We start from the raw sequence: 21,343 nt of genomic DNA, 5'->3' as shown, positions 1-21,343 counted from the left end.
ATTCAGAAAAAAGGAGATTTTCTTTTCATTAAAACTTTTTTCGGAATTCTGAGATAATTATCTACGGAGCCCTGGAGGTGACATTGTTATCTCGTGCGCACGACTTTTTATCTCGCGTGAGTTAGGAAGGCGGTCAGTGAGAACAGAACACTGGGATTGAATAATTAGGCCGAAAGGAAACCCCCAGAAGTGACATATCCGCTCACTTCAACATATACAGCTATTGATGCCAAGCATTTATCTAGTCGTCGAAGTCCGATCTCGGGAAACTGGCTTCACAAACGACGTTTAAAAGTGGAACTATTTCCAGAGGCGGAGTTGACACAAAGTGCTTCGACATTGTCACGTGAGCGTGCTGGACCAATCAGAGTGGCCGCTGGTCCAAGATCGCTGCCTACAGTGCTGATTTTATTTGTAGAAACAAGCTTTAAATTGCACTAAAATGACTACAAACAATGTTATATGTAAACGAAAATTAATCTGAATTATAAACCTAAGAGACCTGCTGAAACAGTGATAATGGGAGTCACCGTGATTTGTCCAGCATGATCACATGACCGGGTCGAAGCACTAATTTGGCTAATCCGCCACGAAAAATAGTCATGATATTAAAACATCAACTGTGATAAGAGTTCCTCGAGAATTTACTTCGACGAACTACCAAATGTTTACTGTAGATAGTGTTTTTTGAAAAAGTGAAAATTAATTAAAAAAGTTAGTCTTGAGAGACTTCTCACATTATAGCGGAGGAGATAAAAAGTCGTGCGCACGAGATAACAATAATAATTTCCATGTCACCTCCAGGGCTCCGTAATTATCTCCTTAATTCAGAAAAAAAGAGCATTTTTTTTTTTTTTCATTAAAACTTTTCTCGGAATTCTGAGATAATTAACTTCGTTAATTCAGAAAAACAGAGCTTTTTTTTTTTATTAAAATTTTATCTCGTTAATTCAGAAAAACAGAGCAGCTTTTTTTTCTCAAGTGAATGCAATACTCTTCCGAACAATACGCTTCCGTAGAGGACAACCCATTTATACAAATCCCACAAAATTAAACATGAACACATACATTAAATTTACACCATCTTAAAGAATTCATTTAGTCTAAATGATCACTCCATGTTCCTACTCAACCCCTAGTCATGGTCTAAGCAGGTAGTTTGACTCTTTTCTAATAAAAAAAAAAACAAAAAACAACAAATGCATTTGTGTGTACATTAAAAATAGATTCTTTACCAGTCAAACTAATAATTGTACAACTGGATGAAAGGTAATGGAACCACCGGGTCTCTGTTACATCCTGAAATAACAATGAGTCATGCTTCACTTTAGCGTCAACAAAAACACATGACAGGAAGGTGAAATGATGGATCAGCTACATGATAAATGAGGTTTGGCAAGATGAGTTGAAGAGATGAAAGAGCTGCTCCTGGTGAACCGGGTCAGGTCAGTTGTACATGGTCATGCGGAGCCACTGGAACCAATCAGAGGACAGGAAACATTCAGACGGAGAGCTTAAAGGAAGTATAAATGCTGGGTGTAGTAGGCTTCCAAAGCACGCCTAAATCCAGTTATTAGTTTTATTATTTCATTTCAGTTCAGGGAATAAAGATTAAGAATATAAAAACGGTCCCCTGAAGCCTGGTCACCCCTGGACATTTATTTATGAACTATTACCGTTGTAGACATGTTCATACCTGTCTGCTGGTGAGGGTCACGGTTCCTGTTCCCGCCATGTCATATGAATGAAATTTATCTGCAAAAAAAGGAAAGAAAGTGATTCAACAGTCAAATGTGATGGAAATAGTTCGAGATTTCTATGAAACCAAGGCGGTGAACATCTAATCTGCACATTTAGGACACATAAAACAGACAGTTTACACTATTTAAGAGCACCAAAATTACAGAAAAAATATCTTCCTACCAGCAATGAACAGCTTTATTAAAATATCTGTTGGTTAAAAGATTCACCCAATTCACTTTTAGTGTCTCTATTGACTTAAAAGTTTCTAAAAACTGTTAATTTTAGCGTAAAATTTTCATAAAGTTATCTATTACGCCACACAATGAAAAAATAAAATAAAATATATTTTATTATAAACTAATTTTCACTCTTCAGCAGGTTAACGAGCCAATTTCAGTCAGACTGATGTATCTGTGGCCTAAAAACTGGACCGATACCCACGAATGTTCATATCTGTGGGGTGGATTTTATTATTGTGGGCTGCTGGAAGTTTGTTATTTTAAAATAGATCCAACTAGTTTTTTGGTGGCTAATAATAGTGGATAGTAATATAATAATAATAATAATAATAATAATAATAATAATAATAATAATAATAATAATAATAATAATAGTCCTGAGGAGCCTGGTAGAAAATGTACATACTTTGTCTATAAAATCCTAAGGTTGTTTGGTTTTTTTTTAACCACAAATTTGATTAAATCATTAAATAATCATTAAGTTTTCCACATCCCTGTCACCACTTTTTTTATTTTGAATAAACTCTTCAGGTAACTAGTTTTTTCTAACCGTGAGTTTAAATTGTGGTTTTTTTTTCACGTTTGTTACGTTCTTTCTGTGACTTTTAATCGTGTTACTTTGATTTCCATGTTTTTTTGTGTTACATTTGTTTCCTAACTTTGAAAACATTTTTCTTTTATTATTGCGACTTTATGTCTGCTTCCTTTCTGTATTTCACACCTGGTTTCTGTCACACCTGTATCATGTAAAGCTGGTCAGTCGGATGGTCATCGGGCTGTTCAGATTACAAGACTTGGTGTTCTGCAATCAGGGGTCTTAATGTGATTACTTGATTAAATTATGTGATTGATCGAAGGAGGAAGGTTCACATTGCAGTCTCAGGACGTCATGTGTAGCACGAAATTCCTCTTCTCCCCAACTGCATGAAAACATCTCTCTCCCTGCATCTTGTATCCTTAATTTCTCCCACACCTCGTCTGTCACCTCTTTGTCTTGTATCCCTCAGCTGCTCTTCTTTGTTCACCACCGTCACGGTGCTCAACAAGCTTTTCATCTAGAACAGGGGTCGGCAACCCAAAATGTTGAAAGAGCCATATTGGACCAAAAACACAAAAAACAAATATGTCTGGAGCCGCAAAAAATGTTGAGAAAAAAGTCGAAATGTCGAGAAAAAAGTCAAAATGTCAAGAAAAAAGTGAAAATTTCGAGAAAAAAGTTGAAATGTAAAAAAAAAGTCGAAATGTCAAGAAAAAAGTCGAAATGTCGAGAAAAAAGTCGAATTGTCAAGATTAATGTTGACGTACAATCTCAAAAAAAAGTCGAAATATCGAGAAAAAAGTCAAGATTTCGAGAAAAAAGTCGAAATGTCAAGATTATAAAGAGAAAAAAAGAAGAAAAAAGAAAAAAAAGAAGAAAAAAAGAGGGAAAAAAGGAGAAAAAGAAGAGAAAAAAGGACAAAAAAGAAGAGAAAAAAAGAAAAAGAGGAAAAAAAGGGAGAAAAAAAAGGTCAAACATTTTTGAAAAAGCTCCAGGGAGCCACTAGGGCGGCACTAAAGAGCCGCATGCGGCTCTGGAGCCGCGGGTTGCTGACCCCTGATCTAGAACCAGCCCCGTCACCTCCGACACCTTCCCCACTCACGGATCATACTCTCCAGCTTCATCACTAGGTACAGGAATCCGGGGTAGCTGATGGTCAGGTCGGGCTCTGTGTACCTCAGTCCAATCAGGTCCATGACCACTTCATCCGTCTTGATGCCTGCGCAGAAAGACTCGGGTCAGAAGAACTCACCGCACCAAGAAGGTGCAGAGACAGGAGACTTTTCACATCGTTCATGTCATAATACTGAACTTAAGCAGGAGCTAGTGGAGCTGCTGCAGGATGGGAGGGGTGTGGTGGATGGAGAGGGTTCTGGTACCGACAGGAGCGGCTGATTACTGAACACGTTAAAGATTATGAAGGGATTTTTGAGACAAAAGAGGAAGGAGTTGCAGTAGCACAGTGGCAAGGCAGTGAAGAGGACAGCGTTGGTTCAGGGGTAAGAGAAGGGTGGGGGTGTTTCATGTTACGTATAAGAGAAAGTATGTAGACTGTATGTAGCCCTACATACAGATACTGTCAGTTTGGGATATTTGTATTGATTTTAAAATCTCAATTTTGTCATTGTTTACTTTAAGGAAAGTTGGAGAAATTCAGGACTTGCTTTCTGCAAAAAGTCGATGAGGGAAGAGGAAGGAAGTGGGTTTACTGGTGAGGTGTAGCAGAGAGTCATCCACGTAACAGTGGAAGTTGGTGTTATATTTGTAGAAGACAGTGCCAAGGGGAAGGAGATACATGATGAAGAGAAGGAGGTCCAGGGACAGAGCCTTGGAGTGCTCCTGACATGACGTAAGTAAGGCTGGGATGTGAAGGATTTAACCTGAATGAAAAGGTGCGGCCTGAAAGATGAGATGGAAACCAGTCTAGTGAAGCGTTATGCCGATGGAGGACAGTCTGCTGAGGAGAGTGACGTGACAAATGGTTTTGAATGTCCCACGAGGGTGTTAAATCGAATAGTTACTTTCAAGAATTTTGTAGCTGAAGGGTAGATTAGAAATGGGACATAATTGGGGTTGTCGCTGCAGTTTTTAGAATGAGAATGAGTGGCCGAAGGAGGAAGGGATAAGATGTTTTGAATCAAAATGCTGGTGGATCTTCTGAATTTTTGCTGAAGGACATGATGGAGTCACAAAAAGCAGTTTAGTTCAGATGAGGTGGTGGAGAGACCAGGGATTGCATGATATTGTTAACCAGTAAAAACAGAGGCTTTATAAAACATGGAGTCACTCAGGCTGCCAAACTTTGGCTTTTATGAGCTGAAGTTCAGGCGCGAAGGTCAGAACAAAAGGAGGAGACGGACCAAGTGGGTTGAGAATTCAATTAAATCCAGTGTGAAACCAGTTCTGCAGGCGGTGATGAGCTTCAACGGAGCAGAAGAACGGAAAGCGAAAGGTTCTTTTAAATAAAATTTGAGTGACATTAAAGCTGTCTTTAAGTCTGAAACTTAAGTTCTTTGCTGTATAGGTCTGATGACAGTTACATCCAAACTGGACTATTAACAACCCTGGTTCGGTAAAACCTTTACTTGTCCTCGGATCCTGTAAAAAAAAAATTAGGGGATTTCTGGGGTTTTGTCGCCACCTGCTGGTCAGATTTGTCCCGACAGTCGCTCAAACCGAATTCAAACGTGTCACAAAATGAAATGTAGGCAACATAAATAAGTGGTGTATTACATCTCAGATGAGCTTTGGTCAGATGCACTGGACAGGGTGCAGAAATGCTCTATCAATGCCAGACTTCAGCTCATCCAGTTTAAAGTCATTCATCGCCTTCACTTCTCTAAGACCAAATTGGATAGAATATTTCCCACAGTATCTCCCACCTGTGATATATGTAAGTCTGCTAGCGGGACGCTTGGCCACCTTTTCTGGGAATGTCCTAAGCTCAGGACTTTTTGGGATAATATTTTTAAGTACTTTAGTGACGTATATAATAGGCAAGTGCTCCCTGACGGTCTTTCTGTGATACTTGGCTGTTCTGAATTTATTCTAACACTTCCCAAAGCACTGCAAACAGCCCTTTTGTTTGGTTTGGGTGTGGCAAAACGAGTCATCTTGCGGGAGTGGAAGTCATCCTCTCCTCCATGTTTCAATAGGTGGTTAAATGACATGGTCACATGTATCTATCTCGAAGAAATTCGTTACACTCTATCTGATTCCCAGCCTACATTTCTCAAGGTCTGGGGACCCTTCATTGAACACTTCAGGAAGGATAGACCTTTGCCTCGGACTTGATTTCACTTGCTATGAACCCTGTGCCTGGTGTGTGACTATCGTGCTCGGACCAACTTGAACTTTATTTTCTCCCGCCTCTCCTGCTTATACGGACGCACAGCTCTCCCGGCCTCTTGGCCAGTCCCTGGTCATTTTGAGTATGGTCTGGACTGACATAGCCTTTTGTATCTTTTATACAGCTGTATGTGTATATATGTATGTGTATATATATTTATACGGTCATTTTTGTTATCTCTTGTTTTCTTTTCTTTCTTTGTGAACTGGCACCTGTTTGGTGTTTTGTTCTCTTTGAAAAAATAAAAAAGATAATTTTGAGAAAAAAAAATAAGTGGTGTATTTCTTTCTGTGCCACATGACCCACCTGCCGCCTTCAGAGCAGGGGTGACCTCTCTGTACTCAAGATGGTGAGTTTTATTCTTGTCAAACGTCAGGAAGATGTCCTGAAGAAGGAAAAAACAAGAACGTTTATTGTTTTTAACAATACAATGGATATAAATACCATACAGAGATTTGTAAAATACTGAATTATGTAATACAGATGGACTGATTACAGAGTTGCTTCACTTGAGAGCCGGAGAACAACCTGCAAACCCTGAAACTGTCATTTTTCGACACCTCACAAGATCTCAGGCCACTCCATCTAAACACGTCCAGAGGATGGACGCATAAGACTTCATAACTTAACGAAAGTGTTAATGCACAAAAGAAGAAATCATTATCCCTAGATGGAGGACGTGGCTGGGAAAACAGAGGTCTGGGCTTCTCATCTCCCACCACCATGCTGCTGTAGTTGATGTCTTACCGTCCACCTCCTGATCTTGTCCCACAGACTCTGAAAGTCAGGCCAGTTCAGCTGAGCGAAGCCTTGGCTCTGAGGATAAAAAGGTTAAGGTCGAGACTCGAGACAGATGGGTTCCCTGTCACTCCACGAAAGCTTCGCTTTGCAAATTTCAAAAATCTGACAGAGATGCTTAAGATGTTTCCAAAGGATACGTCCACGAGGACCACCAGACTCTTGCAGTGCTCCAGATTCAGGTACTTCTCACTTCCAGCCAACACTGAGCACAACAGAGACGGTCGGAGGAAACGTGAGCATGTTAAACAATCAGTGTCATTAATAATCATTCAACCATATGAGGTTTTTCACTTGATAGCATGATGCTGCAGTCAAGACCAGCTACCACGGTGAAAATATGAATTTATTCCAGTAAAAACGTGTCGTCCATAAAGGTCATCCTCACAAACATCAACAGCGGTGACGGGATGATATTTCAGACCCTAAATGTGGCGGATAAACTCACCTCCTCCCCGTATGGCCTCAGTCAGAAGCTCGTAGAGTTCCAGAGGTTTGCAGCATCCCCTCTGATAACGTGAAACATCAACAACAAAGCACCGGGGTCAGCGAGCAACACACTCATGGAGACACCACTCACACACCTGCATTCAAACAAACTTTCACTGGTAGTTTAAAGGGGCGTGTGTGTAAATAATACTTTCTTCTGTGCTCGATTCCTTTCTTAGTTATTCATTAGAAGCATCTCATAACCATCATTGTTCTCCATTGTTCCTGTAGTTTGTTGTGCAGGTCTGTCCCCTCCTTTTCTCTTCTGTGCATGTCTGCAGGCCAGAGCTTCAGGAGCTGCATGCTGATCTGTCTGTATAGATGCCTGGATGTCTGGTAGATGCCTGCTGACATCCTGACCTGCAGCCCCCCACTCTGACCACTTCAATGTCTGCTGTCCCTCATAAAGAGTTTTTCTTGCCACTGTTTATATAATGATTGCTCAGGTTTCATGTTCTGGTCTCGGGAAAGATCCTAGAGACAACTTCTGTTGTAATAGACGCTATATAAATAAAACTGAAATAAAAACATTTAATTGAATTGGAGAGCTTATATCTGAGGTGACTAAATCAAACACTTTTGACATAACGCAACCTTTTTAGTTTGTCTGGAGACGTTTGGATCTGAAAGTCATGAAATGAGCAAATTTAGATCAGAGTAAATTCATCCGATTCTCCCATCTTTAAAGGGGAGTGAAGCCGGTTACTGCGCGGAGCTTAAAGGCTTTCACCCACCTCCCCGGCGCTGCAGGAGAGCTCTGCAGGGAGTTGTCGAGCTGCGTGCAGGTGAATCCTACCTTGTTGCTGTGCTTCTTGAACAGATAACTCATGTGTTTGGATGAAGGCAGAACGGCCTGATGAGGTGGAGGCTGCAGGGAGAAATAACGCTCTGATCAGGGGAGATTACATACAGGACTGTCTCAGAAAATTAGAATATTGTGATAAAGTCCTTTATTTTCTGTAATGCAAAAATGTCATACATTCTGGATTCATTACAAATCAACTGAAATATTGCAAGCCTTTTATTATTTTAATATTGCTGATCATGGCTTACAGCTTAAGAAAACTCAAATATCCTATCTCAAAAAATTAGATTATTCTGGGAATCTTAATCTTAAACTGTAAACCATAATCAGCTATATTAAAATAATAAAAGGCTTGCAATATTTCAGTTGATTGGTAATGAATCCAGAATGTATGACATTTTTGTTTTTTTAAATTGCATTACAGAAAATAAAGAACTTTATCACAATATTCTAATTTTCTGAGACAGTCCTGTATAGTATTCCTGAGTTTTTCCTCCCTCGTATTACTGGTACCTCTGGTCTTGTAGAGACATCGTCTGGTCCCGGCTTGGAGCATGGACTAAAAAATAAATATTAAGAGATGTTAGAATCAGATACATAAGAACAAAGAGATGTAAAAAGGTTTAATGAGACACAGTCTCACCTGGCAGCGTTGCCCTTCTCCGCCAGCACCCGCAGCAGGAACTGCCCTTGCTGGTTGGGCTCGGCCGTGGAGGCGATGATGATGTAGTGGCCGGGAGGAAGAGCGCCGCGGAGGACGACCTCCCGCCGGTAGGAGTAGCTGTGGCTGTGGAGGACGGGGCGCAGCACACGCAGGTCCTCGGGGGACAGGTACTTACTCTGAGGACGGGCCTGGGGACGCAACATAACCTTCATTTGACCCTTGTGCCCTTTAGGTATTTAAATGCTTTATTATTTATGACTGTTTAAGACAACTAATAAAATGCACCATTAAAATACCATATACCACCAATATATTAAAATAGTATTTGGTACTAAATACAGAATACTAAAGCAATCACATCACTTTTTTTTGCTAATCCTTGATAAATCCAAACCTCTAATCACCAAACAATGAGCTCCCTACTATTTAGTATGTGGAAAATAATTAATTTATTTGTAATAAATAATGCAAATGATGAAACTAGCATCTTAAAGGGTTAAAACCTTGAAAATTATTGAATGTTTGGTAGTTTTGAGCAAGTAAGAAGATTTATTTGACAAAGTAAAAGTAAAAATGCAGAAAAAAAACGGGGGGGTCATCCTGCCTTTTTTCCTGCAGCCTTCTCGGTGTTGTAAGCAAAGTGTCAGCGACATTTATTGGTCAAAGACCTCCAATGATCGCTCTTTACAGCATCCGCTTCACCTTTTATGGGCGGCCCTTTCCAGAGCAGCAGTATTTCACTTTAAGTGTAAACGCACCACGTCGCTGCTCCGCCAACGCACACCCGCCCTCTCCTCCAATAAAACCGTTAAAACAGACTGAAACAAGGACGAGCCACGCATGTTTGAACCCGTCAGACATGAGAATGTGTGTGTGTGTACCTGGTATATGTGCAGGGCGATGGAGAGGTGACTGCCTCTGCGTCTCTGGTATTTCTGCATCAGAGCAGCCACGAAGGAGCATGTCTTCTGCTCCTTTGCAGAGACTTTGTCCACCTCTGACAGGACGATGTGGAACTGGGGGTTCTGCCAGAACTGGGCTAAAAGCACCAAAAAAACACTTTTACAACCACAGTTTAATTTGTTTTCATTCAATAGGAGGTCAAGCGTGCAGTCAAGAGGAAACGTAGAGCTGAGTCAGATCAGAGGAACAGCGTTCCCTCATGGGAACGCGCAAAATTTAGGGGTAGGGCTGAAAAGTAGGGGTAGTGGGTGTATTGGGACAGGGCCTAAGAATCATTTCAACTCTGACAGAAGCGCTGCATGAGAAAATCTTCAGTTTAATCCAAACCCAGACAGCCTTTTCTGTTCTAGTCAAGCAAAATGACTCCAAAACCATTTAAAAAATGTGCAATAATAAAAGTACACAGACAGACAGACATGTGTGGTGTTGATATATCTGCATACCTTTCAAAATAAAAGCCCCATCTGCTTCTAAGCACTAACAATTGAAGTTAGTGAAAGAAAAGTCAAATGTCCTCTTGATGTTTCTTCAGAAAAGTTGTGAGCCTTCACACTAGAGGACTCGTGCACACACATAAACACACATGCATGCACACTTTCATCTTACGGTTGAACGGAGATCCCCCTGCCGTCACGAACGGGACCCAGGTCCCGTGATGCATGATGCAGCTCCACGGCAGCACGCAGCGACCCGGGTCACACAGAGACTCGGCCAGGTGACACACCTCCATCACCTCAAAGTTCTGGCGGAAGTCCGACAACGACATCCTGGCGGACGCAGGTACGGGAGAACTGAACAACCTGACTGAACCTTTTTAGGGTATTTACAGACTCTACAAGTATTTTGGTTTTTAGTGAAGGAGTCTTTACATATCAGAGCTGTGAGGAGGAGAAAAACCATGAACTCACCAGAACTCGCCGTCCTCCAGGCTGACTCTGCCCAGCCGCCGCTGTTCCTCCTCGCTCACCATCCTCCACTCCTCACTGGAAGCCCACAAAAAACACACCACATTAACCTGTAAAATAACCGTCACCTGATCTAATAACTTCCTCTACAGAACACATATGAAAGAAAATCAAGAAAAATGGACCTCTGAGTTCAATGAGGATGGATGATTTGTTTTTTTTTGGTTGTTTATTTCAATGTGCTTCCACATTTGTCACATTAAATATTCTCTGGGATGCTTCTCAAAATGGGAGAAATAAAAAGTAATTTAAACTCAGTTATATTCAGTAAATATAACTGAACATGGCTGCGTTCGGTGTCCTGCAGAGGTCACTTTGGCTGTGGATCTACGCGTTGGCCTTCTGGTTGGAGAGGAACCATCAAAACAGCAACAATTAACCCCTGACGACACCGATGTCATGACTGCTGCTGTGGACCATGTTGCCCCGATGATCAAGCAACCTGAGCGTTATATTTCTCTTCATAATCCCTCAGGCTGCTGACCATATCAAGCACCTGTCACCTGCCCAAATATTCGCAGCTAATTATCTCCTCACATATTGATTCGTTTAAAGTTTTACTGGCAGTAATCCTGCCTTTGATCGATTGATTGATTGATTCAGAAAGCTGCATGTTTCCTATTCTGCATGTGATGGCCTTTTTTACTCTGACATGGATGTTGAACCTTGACTTGGCATCCTGCCTCCAACTTCTCGGCTATTTAAAGGAGTTAGAGATGACACGGTCCAGGGTTTCTGTAGGGTTTGGGGTTTCTTTTCCTGTATTTTAATTGGTTTATGATTGTCTCCTGCTTTATTTTGAAAGTCTACATGCTTATGTGTTTAGTTCTGCTTTGACTTCCCTTGATTCCATGATCCTGATTGTTTGCACTTGTGGCCTTGGTGGTGTTTTTTACCAGTCTATTCCTTCCAGGTCCTGGAGACCCACTGTCCTGCGTGTTTTAGATGAAAATGTGATTGGCTTATGAGTGAATCGTCCCCCACATGGGGTTCATTCTTGTGATTGGCTGAAACGAGCAAAATAGCTGATTGGTTGCAGATCATTTTTTGTTTGAAAAAAAGACATTTGTGGGTTGAGGCAAGTCAGGGGAGTCTGAAAAATTCACACACAAATGACACAAAGTCCACAAGCCGTTACATTTGTGTGCATTAAATGCATTTGGGAATCGTTCCATGAATTTGTGAATATTGAGACTGCTTAAGCTCCATACTCTTCAGCCCCTGTAAGTATGATCTTTCTCTTTCTCCCTGCCTGTTTTTCAGTCTGGATGCCTGGTTTTTATTCGGATCTTCTCTGTTTTCTGTTGGACGCCTCTTTGTATTTATTTTTTGAATTACGTGCTTGTGCAGCATTTTTAAGTAAAATAAGGGACTGTGTTTACACTCAAGCTCTCCTGTATTTACGTTTCTTTGCTGTAAAATTACTGAACAGTTTTTATAACTTATTCTGCACTTGGTAAGAATTTGCATGCTTAAATGTCCAGCTGGAGGCAGCTGTGGTTGACTTGGCGGAGCAGGTCGTCCTCCGACTCACACAGTACTCACACAGTACAATCAGCGTTTTAACACCCAACCACAACACACTGATCCTGGGAAACCACATTCATCTCCTATTATTGGATCCTTGCATCTGTAGAAATAAAAGCATGGATAACCAACAGAGAGTTAAATGTAAAATATTTACGATTCGGCCACATGGGGACAGATTGCTCCTCATGTCTGAACATCTCCGCTTCTTTAAAATATGCCGATTGGATTGATTGGCTCCAAGATATTTTTTTATGATAACTTGAATTTTTAGTCCTCATAATATATTCATTAATATCTTGTCTCACAGTTTGTTTGTTTTTTTTATTCTCATGGCAAAGGTTTTTTGTACCGAGGGAAAACTGGTAGAGCTGTAGATTTTCTTGTGGGAAAATCCCTTTAACTTATGATTTTTCGGTATTTACAAACCCTCTCAAGTCGCTCCAGGGCCCAAACCACTCCGTCCTGCCCCAGGGATTGAGGACTCGCACCAAGTCTTCAGTGCCGTATGCAGTCTTCACCTGACAGGAGAGGAGCAGATATACGGGGAGGAAGCAGGTCAGAACGAGCAGGATCATGCCCCATCAAGTCTACGCCAGGTCGGTCGGTTGTTTCACGAAACCTTAGACTGAAACACACATTCTTCTATCTCTCCCTAGACATTATAGGATTAGGAAATTCACCATCTTTTTGTTGACTTTGTTCAGGTAGAATTACCTTTTCTACTGCAGTCAGAGAGTAGGCATGTCTGAACATGATCCCCAGTTCGTTCATCTTCTCCATCGGCCCCTGTGAAGAGAACAAGTCCACCCACGATCAGAGCAGGACGAAATGCCACGGAGCCCGTCTCCAACAAGTTCAGCATCCAAACAGCCAACATTTTACTGCCAACTTCTCCAAAAAAAGTTTGCCGAACAAATAGTAGTGATTTCATTTTAACTTTTACATTTAGTCTCATTCTATTTTTTAAGATATTCTGCTTTTCTTAGAGTGGATCACATATTTTCACTGGTGTAGCGACAATTAAAGTTCGGTGTGAGCAGAAGCCGCCTCGGTGTCTCCCTGCGGATTAAAAGTTTCGGTGGCGTCCCACATTAACGTCCTCCCTCCACCGTACCTGGCTGTTAGCACAGTTGATGAGCGCTCCTTTTCCCAGCACGTGTCTGAGGAAGTCCGGGAGGTTTCTGGGCAGCGAGGCGATCTTAAACACCTCCGCCACCCCCCCTGTCATGTCCACCATGGCCTCGTGAGGGAAGCCCAGGTCCAGAGCTCTGTAGCCTCCCTTCAGCCTGCAGCACGAACACAGCAGGAGTTTAATTTCATCAGGAAATTATGAGCCTCCTTTTCTTGGAGGAAGCATGAAACATGCATCATCTATGGACGGATGGAGAAACCAAAGTTAAATTGACACAAAGATGTAGTAACTTCCAACTCGGACAGATGCTTAATGCTGCATAAGAATAATGTGGATGGTTTTAGTCATTGTGTCGCTTTTCAAACATCCATCTTTCTCAGCCGCACTTCAGTGTTTTATAATGGCTCAATGACTTTTAAAATAACACAACAATGCCGGAAACAGACCAGAACCCGACATAACATGTCAGAAAATATGATTTAAAAACAACAAACTTAAAGAAAAATTGTTGACCTATGTTTATTACAGGCAAAACGTTGTATTGCATTATGCTGGAAGAATGTTGGTTGCCCCTCTTTTACTCTCTGGCTAAACAATTTAACTTCAGCACTTGCACTGGAGAAATTGACCTATATTATCAGAAAGAAAGCTTCTGAATTTTATGGAATTTGGATGTTTTTGGACCTTTTGAGGGTTGGTGACATAGAGGGGACAGTGGAAAAATAGAACAATGGAATTACACCTCATAGGTTCTCAGGAAAGCGTGAAGTTACAAACATTTGACATTTTTGGTGTTGCTGTTTAATTATTATTTTTTTTATTTTTTATAGTTTTTATTTTTTTATTTTCTTTCTTTATTAATATTAATGTAGAATATTTTGTCTGGCTACATAAATGTATCTTTAATATCTCCTGGGTACAACCACATCAGACAGTACTCCGTTTAATATTTTTTTTTTTTTTTTTTTTTTTTTTTCCCCCACTTCTGAATTAATTAATTATTAAAATTTGGTACAATTGTGTACGAATTTATTTATTTTACATACTGCCATCTGTTTTGATGTTATAAGTGTTGTTGAATGTTACTATATTACAAAAATTCAATAAATATATGTTTAAAAAAAAAAAAAAACTTTCAGAAACGACTACAGTACATTTAGGGATACGCCTTTGCTTGTTTTTTAACTAAACAAAAGATATCATAGATTTCATAAAGCATTACGGTATCTCAAACAAACACATTTCAGAGATATCTTTTTGTGATTTGTTTGTTGGTTTTTTGTCTTATCTGAAATGCTGCTGTGGTGTACGTCTCCATAGTAACAGGCCACAGTAACCATAGTAACAGATGAAGGATGACAGCTTCAGAATCCCGCTGCACTCACTACGTGTTTTCCTCCCAATAAAGACAACGAAGAGCCTGATTAAGTGTTAATTACAGGCCCGGTACGATGACTCACTTGGCGTAAGCTTTCTCCAGCAGCGCACTCCAGAACTCGTGTCTTTCTGGGGAGCTGAGGTAGATGAGTTCCCCGTCCTTCGTCGGCAGCAGGTCATCGATCTTCACCTCCTCCCACTGGCCGTACTGCCAGAACTACACACAGACACGTTTATGTGAAGACTGCACCTTCGTGTTCAGCTTTAACACTTTTAAGCGGGTATGTACCCTGAAGGTGAAGCAGCCGTTGTAACCGTCCTGGAAGCTCTGGTCTAGAGGAACCACCTTCTTCAGCAGAGACGGATGCACCGCCAGAGACGCGATAGCGGAGACGAACCAGCAGTCACCTGGAGAGGAGAGGCAGCTCATCAGTACAAAGTCTGTACAAGTAAAGCGAGTTTATATTCTAACAGGTAATTCCTCCTAAACTAAAGTCGAGCTTTAATGAAAGAGAAAAACAGTCAGTGTCAACCCACTCCATCCCCTCCACTTGCTCCACCCTCGTTTGTTTTCATCAGCCCCAAAACCAGCCAGCAGCATCTGTATCCTTCATGAGCTGCAGTTTTAATTTGAAGAGATTTGTCACATTTACTTCTGTCTCTTTGAATTCTTGTTATTTTGTTTAGACAAATTGCACATAAGGAAATATTATAAAGCTTTAACAGCTCAGAGCTAGAACAGAAACAGTTTACCGCTCATCTGTACCATCTCCCATTTCTTTATCATTTATTAATTTTCACTGATTATTTAATGGCTATAAAAATTAAATCTTATCTTAAAACTCATTTTTATTCAAAGGAATTTAATTTACCATGATTGTTTTATTTTATTTATGTGTTTTACATTGTCCTGTTTTTCTTTTCCTTTCGCTTGTCTGGAACTTTGGTCAGCTGCTGTTGTTTTTAAAGTGCTTTATAAATAAACTTGACTTGACTAAATATTAAAGCACAACTGCAAGTCTTCAATTAAAGTAACACCCTTGTCATATTTACTTAAAGTGTCGGATATTCTGTTCAGATCCGGTTCCTCTGGTTACTTCTCATGTTCTCGTTGCAACTTTTTTTTTTTCCAAGAATCAATAAAATAACAAATGAGAACCAGCAGGCAATTACTGCCTCTTTTTACGGTTACCAGGGTGGACCGAAATCACAGCTTCTTCTGTCAGGAGAGGCTTTGGTGCAGAGCTGAAGCACAGCAGAGAGGGACGGGGGGGGTTCGTGGCCTGCAGGTTTGATTCCACCAAAACTCCAGCTTCTCATCAAGTTCTAGTTTTAAAGGTGTTTACGAGTACAGAACTGCATAAACTTACTGAGTTTTCCTTGGCGGATGTCCAGTCGCGAAGCTCCGTCGACAATAAACTGAGGCGAGGCGCAGAGCTCCTGGAGAGGATCAGTTTGAGGATGAGTTGAAAAGAAGAAGAAAGAAGCCGTCAGTCATCAAAAGAACTAATTTTGTTCACTATCATTTGACAACTTCCAAAAGCACAATATTCTCACTTCTGACCTCATTTTGAATGTGACATCATTACTATTACAGAGTTTACATGAAGAATCAACAGTTGTGTAAATAAAGCACTCAGTTCAAAGACTTTACGTATCAGAACAAAATAAAGAAGATCATCAGACCAGGTCCTTGTTTTAAAATGATATAATTACACCTAACGACACAATATATTATACAATGTTATTACGTGGAGAAAAACACAACAGTTTACACACAAGTTTCTGGTTGATTAAACCAAGTTCCAACAAACCAAAGTTGTTGTTTTGGGGTTGTTTTTACACCAGTTATGGTGCAGAGTAGTACGGTCAAATATCTCCACGTTGGTCTCACTGGTTTAAAGATGTTTGTTCCAGAAGTTTTGTGTGTTCAGGTGTAACTTTTCAAAACTTAGCTGTACTGCCGTGTTTAAGAGAGAATAAACCTCCTTCCAAACGAATCAAACCTGTTCAGACCTCCTCTAACTGCACCGTCATGCACATTTGAGATGCTAAACAAGGCTAAACAAGGCCCGGGGAGTCTGAGATGGAGCTTTTGGAGCTTTTCTCCTTCTTTCTGAGCTAAATTGAACTGAATAAAAATGAGCTGGACTGAATAATACTTTATTAATCCGCAAAGGGAAACTATATTGTTTCAATAGGAAGATATAGTATTTGGCATTAAAACGAATAAAATAAATGACATAAAGTTGAGATAAACATCATCACATTGCATGCAGACATGTAAACTCTGTCCGTTGATGGATGGAAACCTGGAGCCAAAAGTTGACCATCTGGACTGCAGAACTGCTCCTGCACAGCAACGCGTCCGGGATTTAACCAGCTGTTACTAAACAGGAAGCACAGCTGCCAAACTCTTGCTGATCTGTGTCAAATCTGTAATGAGCCTGGAGTCCAGAGCTAAGGGCTAAAACCGTTTTATTTCCCTGGGATCATTTTTCCCCTTTTTTCCTTATCCTCTCATCTGCAGGTTCTGCATTATTACCGCCAGTCGAGTGTCACCTTTCACTGAGCAACAACACGTTTGCAGTTTATGACTCTGGATGAAAAACAGAAAAAGGAGAAAAGTCAAACACCTCAGACGAGTTTCTGCGAGTTTACACAAAAATCATTTCCTGCCCATCTGTCAAGGCCATGAGCATTACAAGTGAGGATAATTGAACCTGCCAGCCGTACAGGTATGAACTTTGACGGTTTTTAACTAATTAAAAGGGAGCTCCGCTCGTGCTGACTGATGCAGACCAGGAAGTTCTCACTCTTTTTTTGTTCGTTTTTTCTGCCAAACCTGTTTGCGGATCCAGTAGCTTCACGCTCAGACCCTCCCACGTGGCTGGAAGATGAGCTCACCGTTTGTTTTTTTGGTTGACCTTTACAATGAATGTGAGAGAGAGACCTGAAGTTTGTTTGACTCGTGTTTCCTTTGTGAGTTCAGCCCTCAAGACCATCAGCTAAACGGGTCTGTTTAGACCCGGAACATCCGACCCGGGTGATCCGATCATGAGAGGACGGTTCGAAGGGCATTAACACAACATAACGTAAACATAAAGTAAAACAGCTGCAGGAAATTTCATGTGTGCACTTTATGTATTCACTGAGTGCACGTAACAGATCCAGCAAACTTAGCGGAGCTGGCGAGGTTTCACTTCTGATACGGGTTTGCATATCAAGATAACGTGCCACATTAGAGCGATTCTGTTCTTTAATTTATGCAGTTACTCTGGAAGGTTGAGGCCTTTGTCAATGTCAGCATTTAAAAGAAGAAGGGACTTCCGCAATCTGAGATATTTACAATAATGGATGTAGTATTAAAAGCTACTTCAGCCAATGAGAGCGTCTTTATTTCCACCCTGCTGCCCTGCAGGACTTTGTGTTTATTATACCTCCATGTAACGTCTCTGAAAAACACCAGTTCTTAATTATTCTTTTGAAAATAAACCACTTACGTATCAAAAAATCTGAGGGTGTCAAGAATCAAGGCATTCTTGTTACACGCCTGAAGATGAGGAGTCATGTTGGGATTTGGAGTTAAAGTTATATATTCATGTGTAAGTTTCCACATCAGAGCAACATTTATTCAGCTTTGGTTTTAATTTCAGACGGTCTTCTTGACACAACCCTCCCTCGGGTCTTGTCTTGGGACCAGCCCAATCAACGGCCGGAACCATGTATGGTTCAGTTAGTACCTAGAGACACTCTTCATCACGTGACGGTGCTTGTGATCGATCAAGTGATCTTTCAGCTGGAGGGAAGCTGCAGCTACACATCAGCCCCAGAATCAAAGAAAGTCATGTGACAACTAAAGCCTGAACTGAACTTCTGACGTGAAGGTTTTTACAATCACTTACCTGTCTGTCTGCTGAAAGTGATACCTAAATTATGGGATGCATTTATACTCACTGGCTGATAAGTTTAATGAGTAACTTTTGCAGAAACAGTGTTACAACAGTTTGAATCTCATGCTGGTGCTCAGCAGGCCTCTAAACCGCCCGGCGACCAATCAAATGCCCCAGATAACGATCACACCCACAGAGACTCCTCTGTATCTGCTGCAAACATCCTGCTGCCCGTTGTAGATAAACACACCCTGCATCAACATTATTAATGTTTTGCATTAATTAACAAAGTCTACCATGCTCGCACGACTCAATACAGGAGCTAAAGAGCAAAATGCTGACTGAGCACAACTTCTGTCATTCATATCAAATCATAGCAAGTAGCTAAATTTGATTTTAATTTCAGGGTTCAACTAAACAGTTAAATGAAAACTGATCAGTAAAAATAAAAAGGCCACTTGATAAGATGAGCTGATGTCTGATCGACATTTTCATGTTGAATTGATCCTATTGGTTAAAACTGATCGATGTGGATCAGTGGATTATTACACCTCTGGTATGGGAAGAAATGTGACAAAACAACAAATAAATGTAAAAATAAATAAATACACAAATAAAATGTATAAATAAATAAGTACGTTTTGCTCATGAAAAAGGCTAATTCTGTTTTTTTACTTGTATTTGTCTTTTTATTTATACGTGTGTATTTTATAATTTTTTTGTGTATTTCTACATTTCTACATTTATTTTTTCCACATTTATATGTGTATTTACTTATTTTATATTTATTTGTTGTTTTGTCATATTTCGTCCTTCATACTCTGGTACCAGGTTTTATTTATTCCCACTCTGACTGATCAAAACTGTTGTGGTGTCAAAGAGGATCCTGATCAATATTATTGAACTAGCAATGGTGAAAGAGGAACTTATACCTTAATTACATGCATGCAATAAATAAATAATGCACGCTGTAATTAAAGTAGAAAAAAAGCATGCTTCATGTTTGAAAAGTGAAAGCACTTGTTGGGTGAATGACTAACAGTTCTACTGTCTCTACTGTTACACTTAACTTTAACATTACCATCTAAAAGGATGTAAAAAGTACTAACAGCAGGTTAAAACATTAAACCTCTAGGTTATTCCTGGAGCTTTTTCTATTAATCGTTTACTTGTTGACTTCTGTATCGTGTGTTTTTGCGGTTCACCTGCGGGCGCTTCCAGGTGACCCCCGCCTGCATCTCCAGCGCCCCCATGGGGAAGTTCCAGTCCACGAAGCGGCCGTCCCGGCCCAGCGAGCCCGCGTCGGGCGCGTCCCCGCCGCGGCTGAGCAGCTCCGCCAGCCAGCGGCGCGACCCGGAGCCCAGCAGCTCGTCGGAGCACACGGAGTCCGCGTCGTCGTCCAGGGGCGGCGGGCAGCTGTCGGAGGACAGACGCCGCGGCGGCGGGTTGCTGCTGTGGGACATGATGACAGCGTGATTATGACAGCGTGATTCTGATTCTGGCAGAGCTTCACCTGCAGCAGCCGAGGCCCCGCCCCCCGGGACCGACTCACCTGGTGGAAGGTGTGGAAGACCCGCCGGGGGTTCCCTCCGTTTACCTGAGATGTTGGCAGCAGTAGGCTATATACACATTATATACATATACATTTATTTAAAAAAAAAATAAAAATAAAATAAAATATATATACAGACATTTCATTTCATTTATTTATTTAAAAGGGACAACGCACATTAATTAACATGAGCACTTGAGTCCATCATGTAAATGTGCCAGATTTAGCCATTTAGGCTCATTTACATCTGCAGTCCCTGGCAGGTTGATACAGGACTGTCTCCGAAAATAAGAATATTGTGATTTTCTGTAAGGCAATTACAAAAACAAAAATGTCATACATTCTGGATTCATTACAAATCAACTGAAATATTGAAAGCCTTTTTATCCGTTTACCTGAGATGTTGGCAGCAGTAGGCTATACACATTATATACATATTATACATTTATTTAAAAAAAAAATAAAATAAAATAAAATATATATACAGACATTTCATTTCATTTATTTATTTAAAAGGGACAACGCACATTAACTAACATGAGCACTTGAGTCCATCATGTAAATGTGCCAGATTTAGCCATACAGGCTCATTTACATCTGCAGTCCCTGGCAGGTTGATGGTATATATAAAAAACATTGAAAGAGAACATACTGTACACATATCAGTTATACTGTATAGGGCCTATGTATTGTGCTTATATGGTTTTGTGAATCGATTATAAGCCCTTCGGGTTTTTATGACCTCTCCTGCACATCTTTTAACTTTTTTTTTCCTCTGTCTAATGTTCCTTTTTACGAGTGCAAACAACAAAACAAACAAATGTATGTGTGTGTGTGTGTGTGTGTGTGTGTGTGTATATATATATATATATATATATATATATATATATATATATATATATATATATATATATACATAAAATATAAAAAAATATAATGTATATAAAATATATATTGAAAAAAACTAAAATAGTAAATCATACCACTTTAGCACAAAGCCAGCCTATTTAAAATCATGGTTCAGTTACTCCATTAATTATTTTATAATAAATCAATATTAAGATTGCATAATATCTTTGAAATAAATCTTCTAGCTCCATCCTTCAAATGCTGTTGGTCCCGTAGTCATTTGGTTGCGTGCGTGTGTGTACGTGTGTGTGTCTGTGTGTGTGTACGTGAGAGAGAGTGTGAGTGTAATTCAACTCATCAAAGAAACCCTCCAGAAACCTGAAGCAGTGCGTCTCGAGTCCAGTCCAGAACCAGTGGGTCAGATGTGGAGAACGTGCTTGTTCACTGCTGCTCATAG

At 40.4% G+C, this 21,343-nt stretch overlaps 1 protein-coding gene across 1 annotated transcript; it reads right to left on the bottom strand.

Moving 5' to 3' along the window:
• Positions 1 to 941: 941 nt before the first annotated feature.
• On the bottom strand, positions 942 to 19,997 carry zgc:85932 (uncharacterized protein LOC405875 homolog). The gene is made up of 20 exons (XM_061719835.1): positions 19,691 to 19,997; positions 15,963 to 16,032; positions 14,882 to 15,000; positions 14,676 to 14,809; positions 13,198 to 13,369; positions 12,798 to 12,869; positions 12,510 to 12,601; positions 10,497 to 10,571; positions 10,195 to 10,355; positions 9,507 to 9,664; positions 8,605 to 8,813; positions 8,475 to 8,520; positions 7,953 to 8,024; positions 7,116 to 7,176; positions 6,808 to 6,872; positions 6,617 to 6,685; positions 6,176 to 6,254; positions 3,623 to 3,739; positions 1,697 to 1,755; positions 942 to 1,473 (listed from the first exon to the last, which is right to left on the bottom strand). Exons 1-20 carry the CDS (start codon positions 19,946 to 19,948, stop codon positions 1,447 to 1,449), a joined length of 2,115 nt encoding a protein of 704 aa, XP_061575819.1. The 5' UTR covers positions 19,949 to 19,997; the 3' UTR covers positions 942 to 1,446.
• Between the last annotated feature and the right edge of the window lie 1,346 nt (positions 19,998 to 21,343).

Source organism: Cololabis saira, chromosome 4, assembly GCF_033807715.1.
Source record: "Cololabis saira isolate AMF1-May2022 chromosome 4, fColSai1.1, whole genome shotgun sequence".
Lineage (NCBI taxonomy): Eukaryota > Metazoa > Chordata > Actinopteri > Beloniformes > Belonidae > Cololabis > Cololabis saira.
Note: the sequence above shows the minus strand (reverse complement) of the source record. Positions and strands in the feature narration are given on the sequence as shown.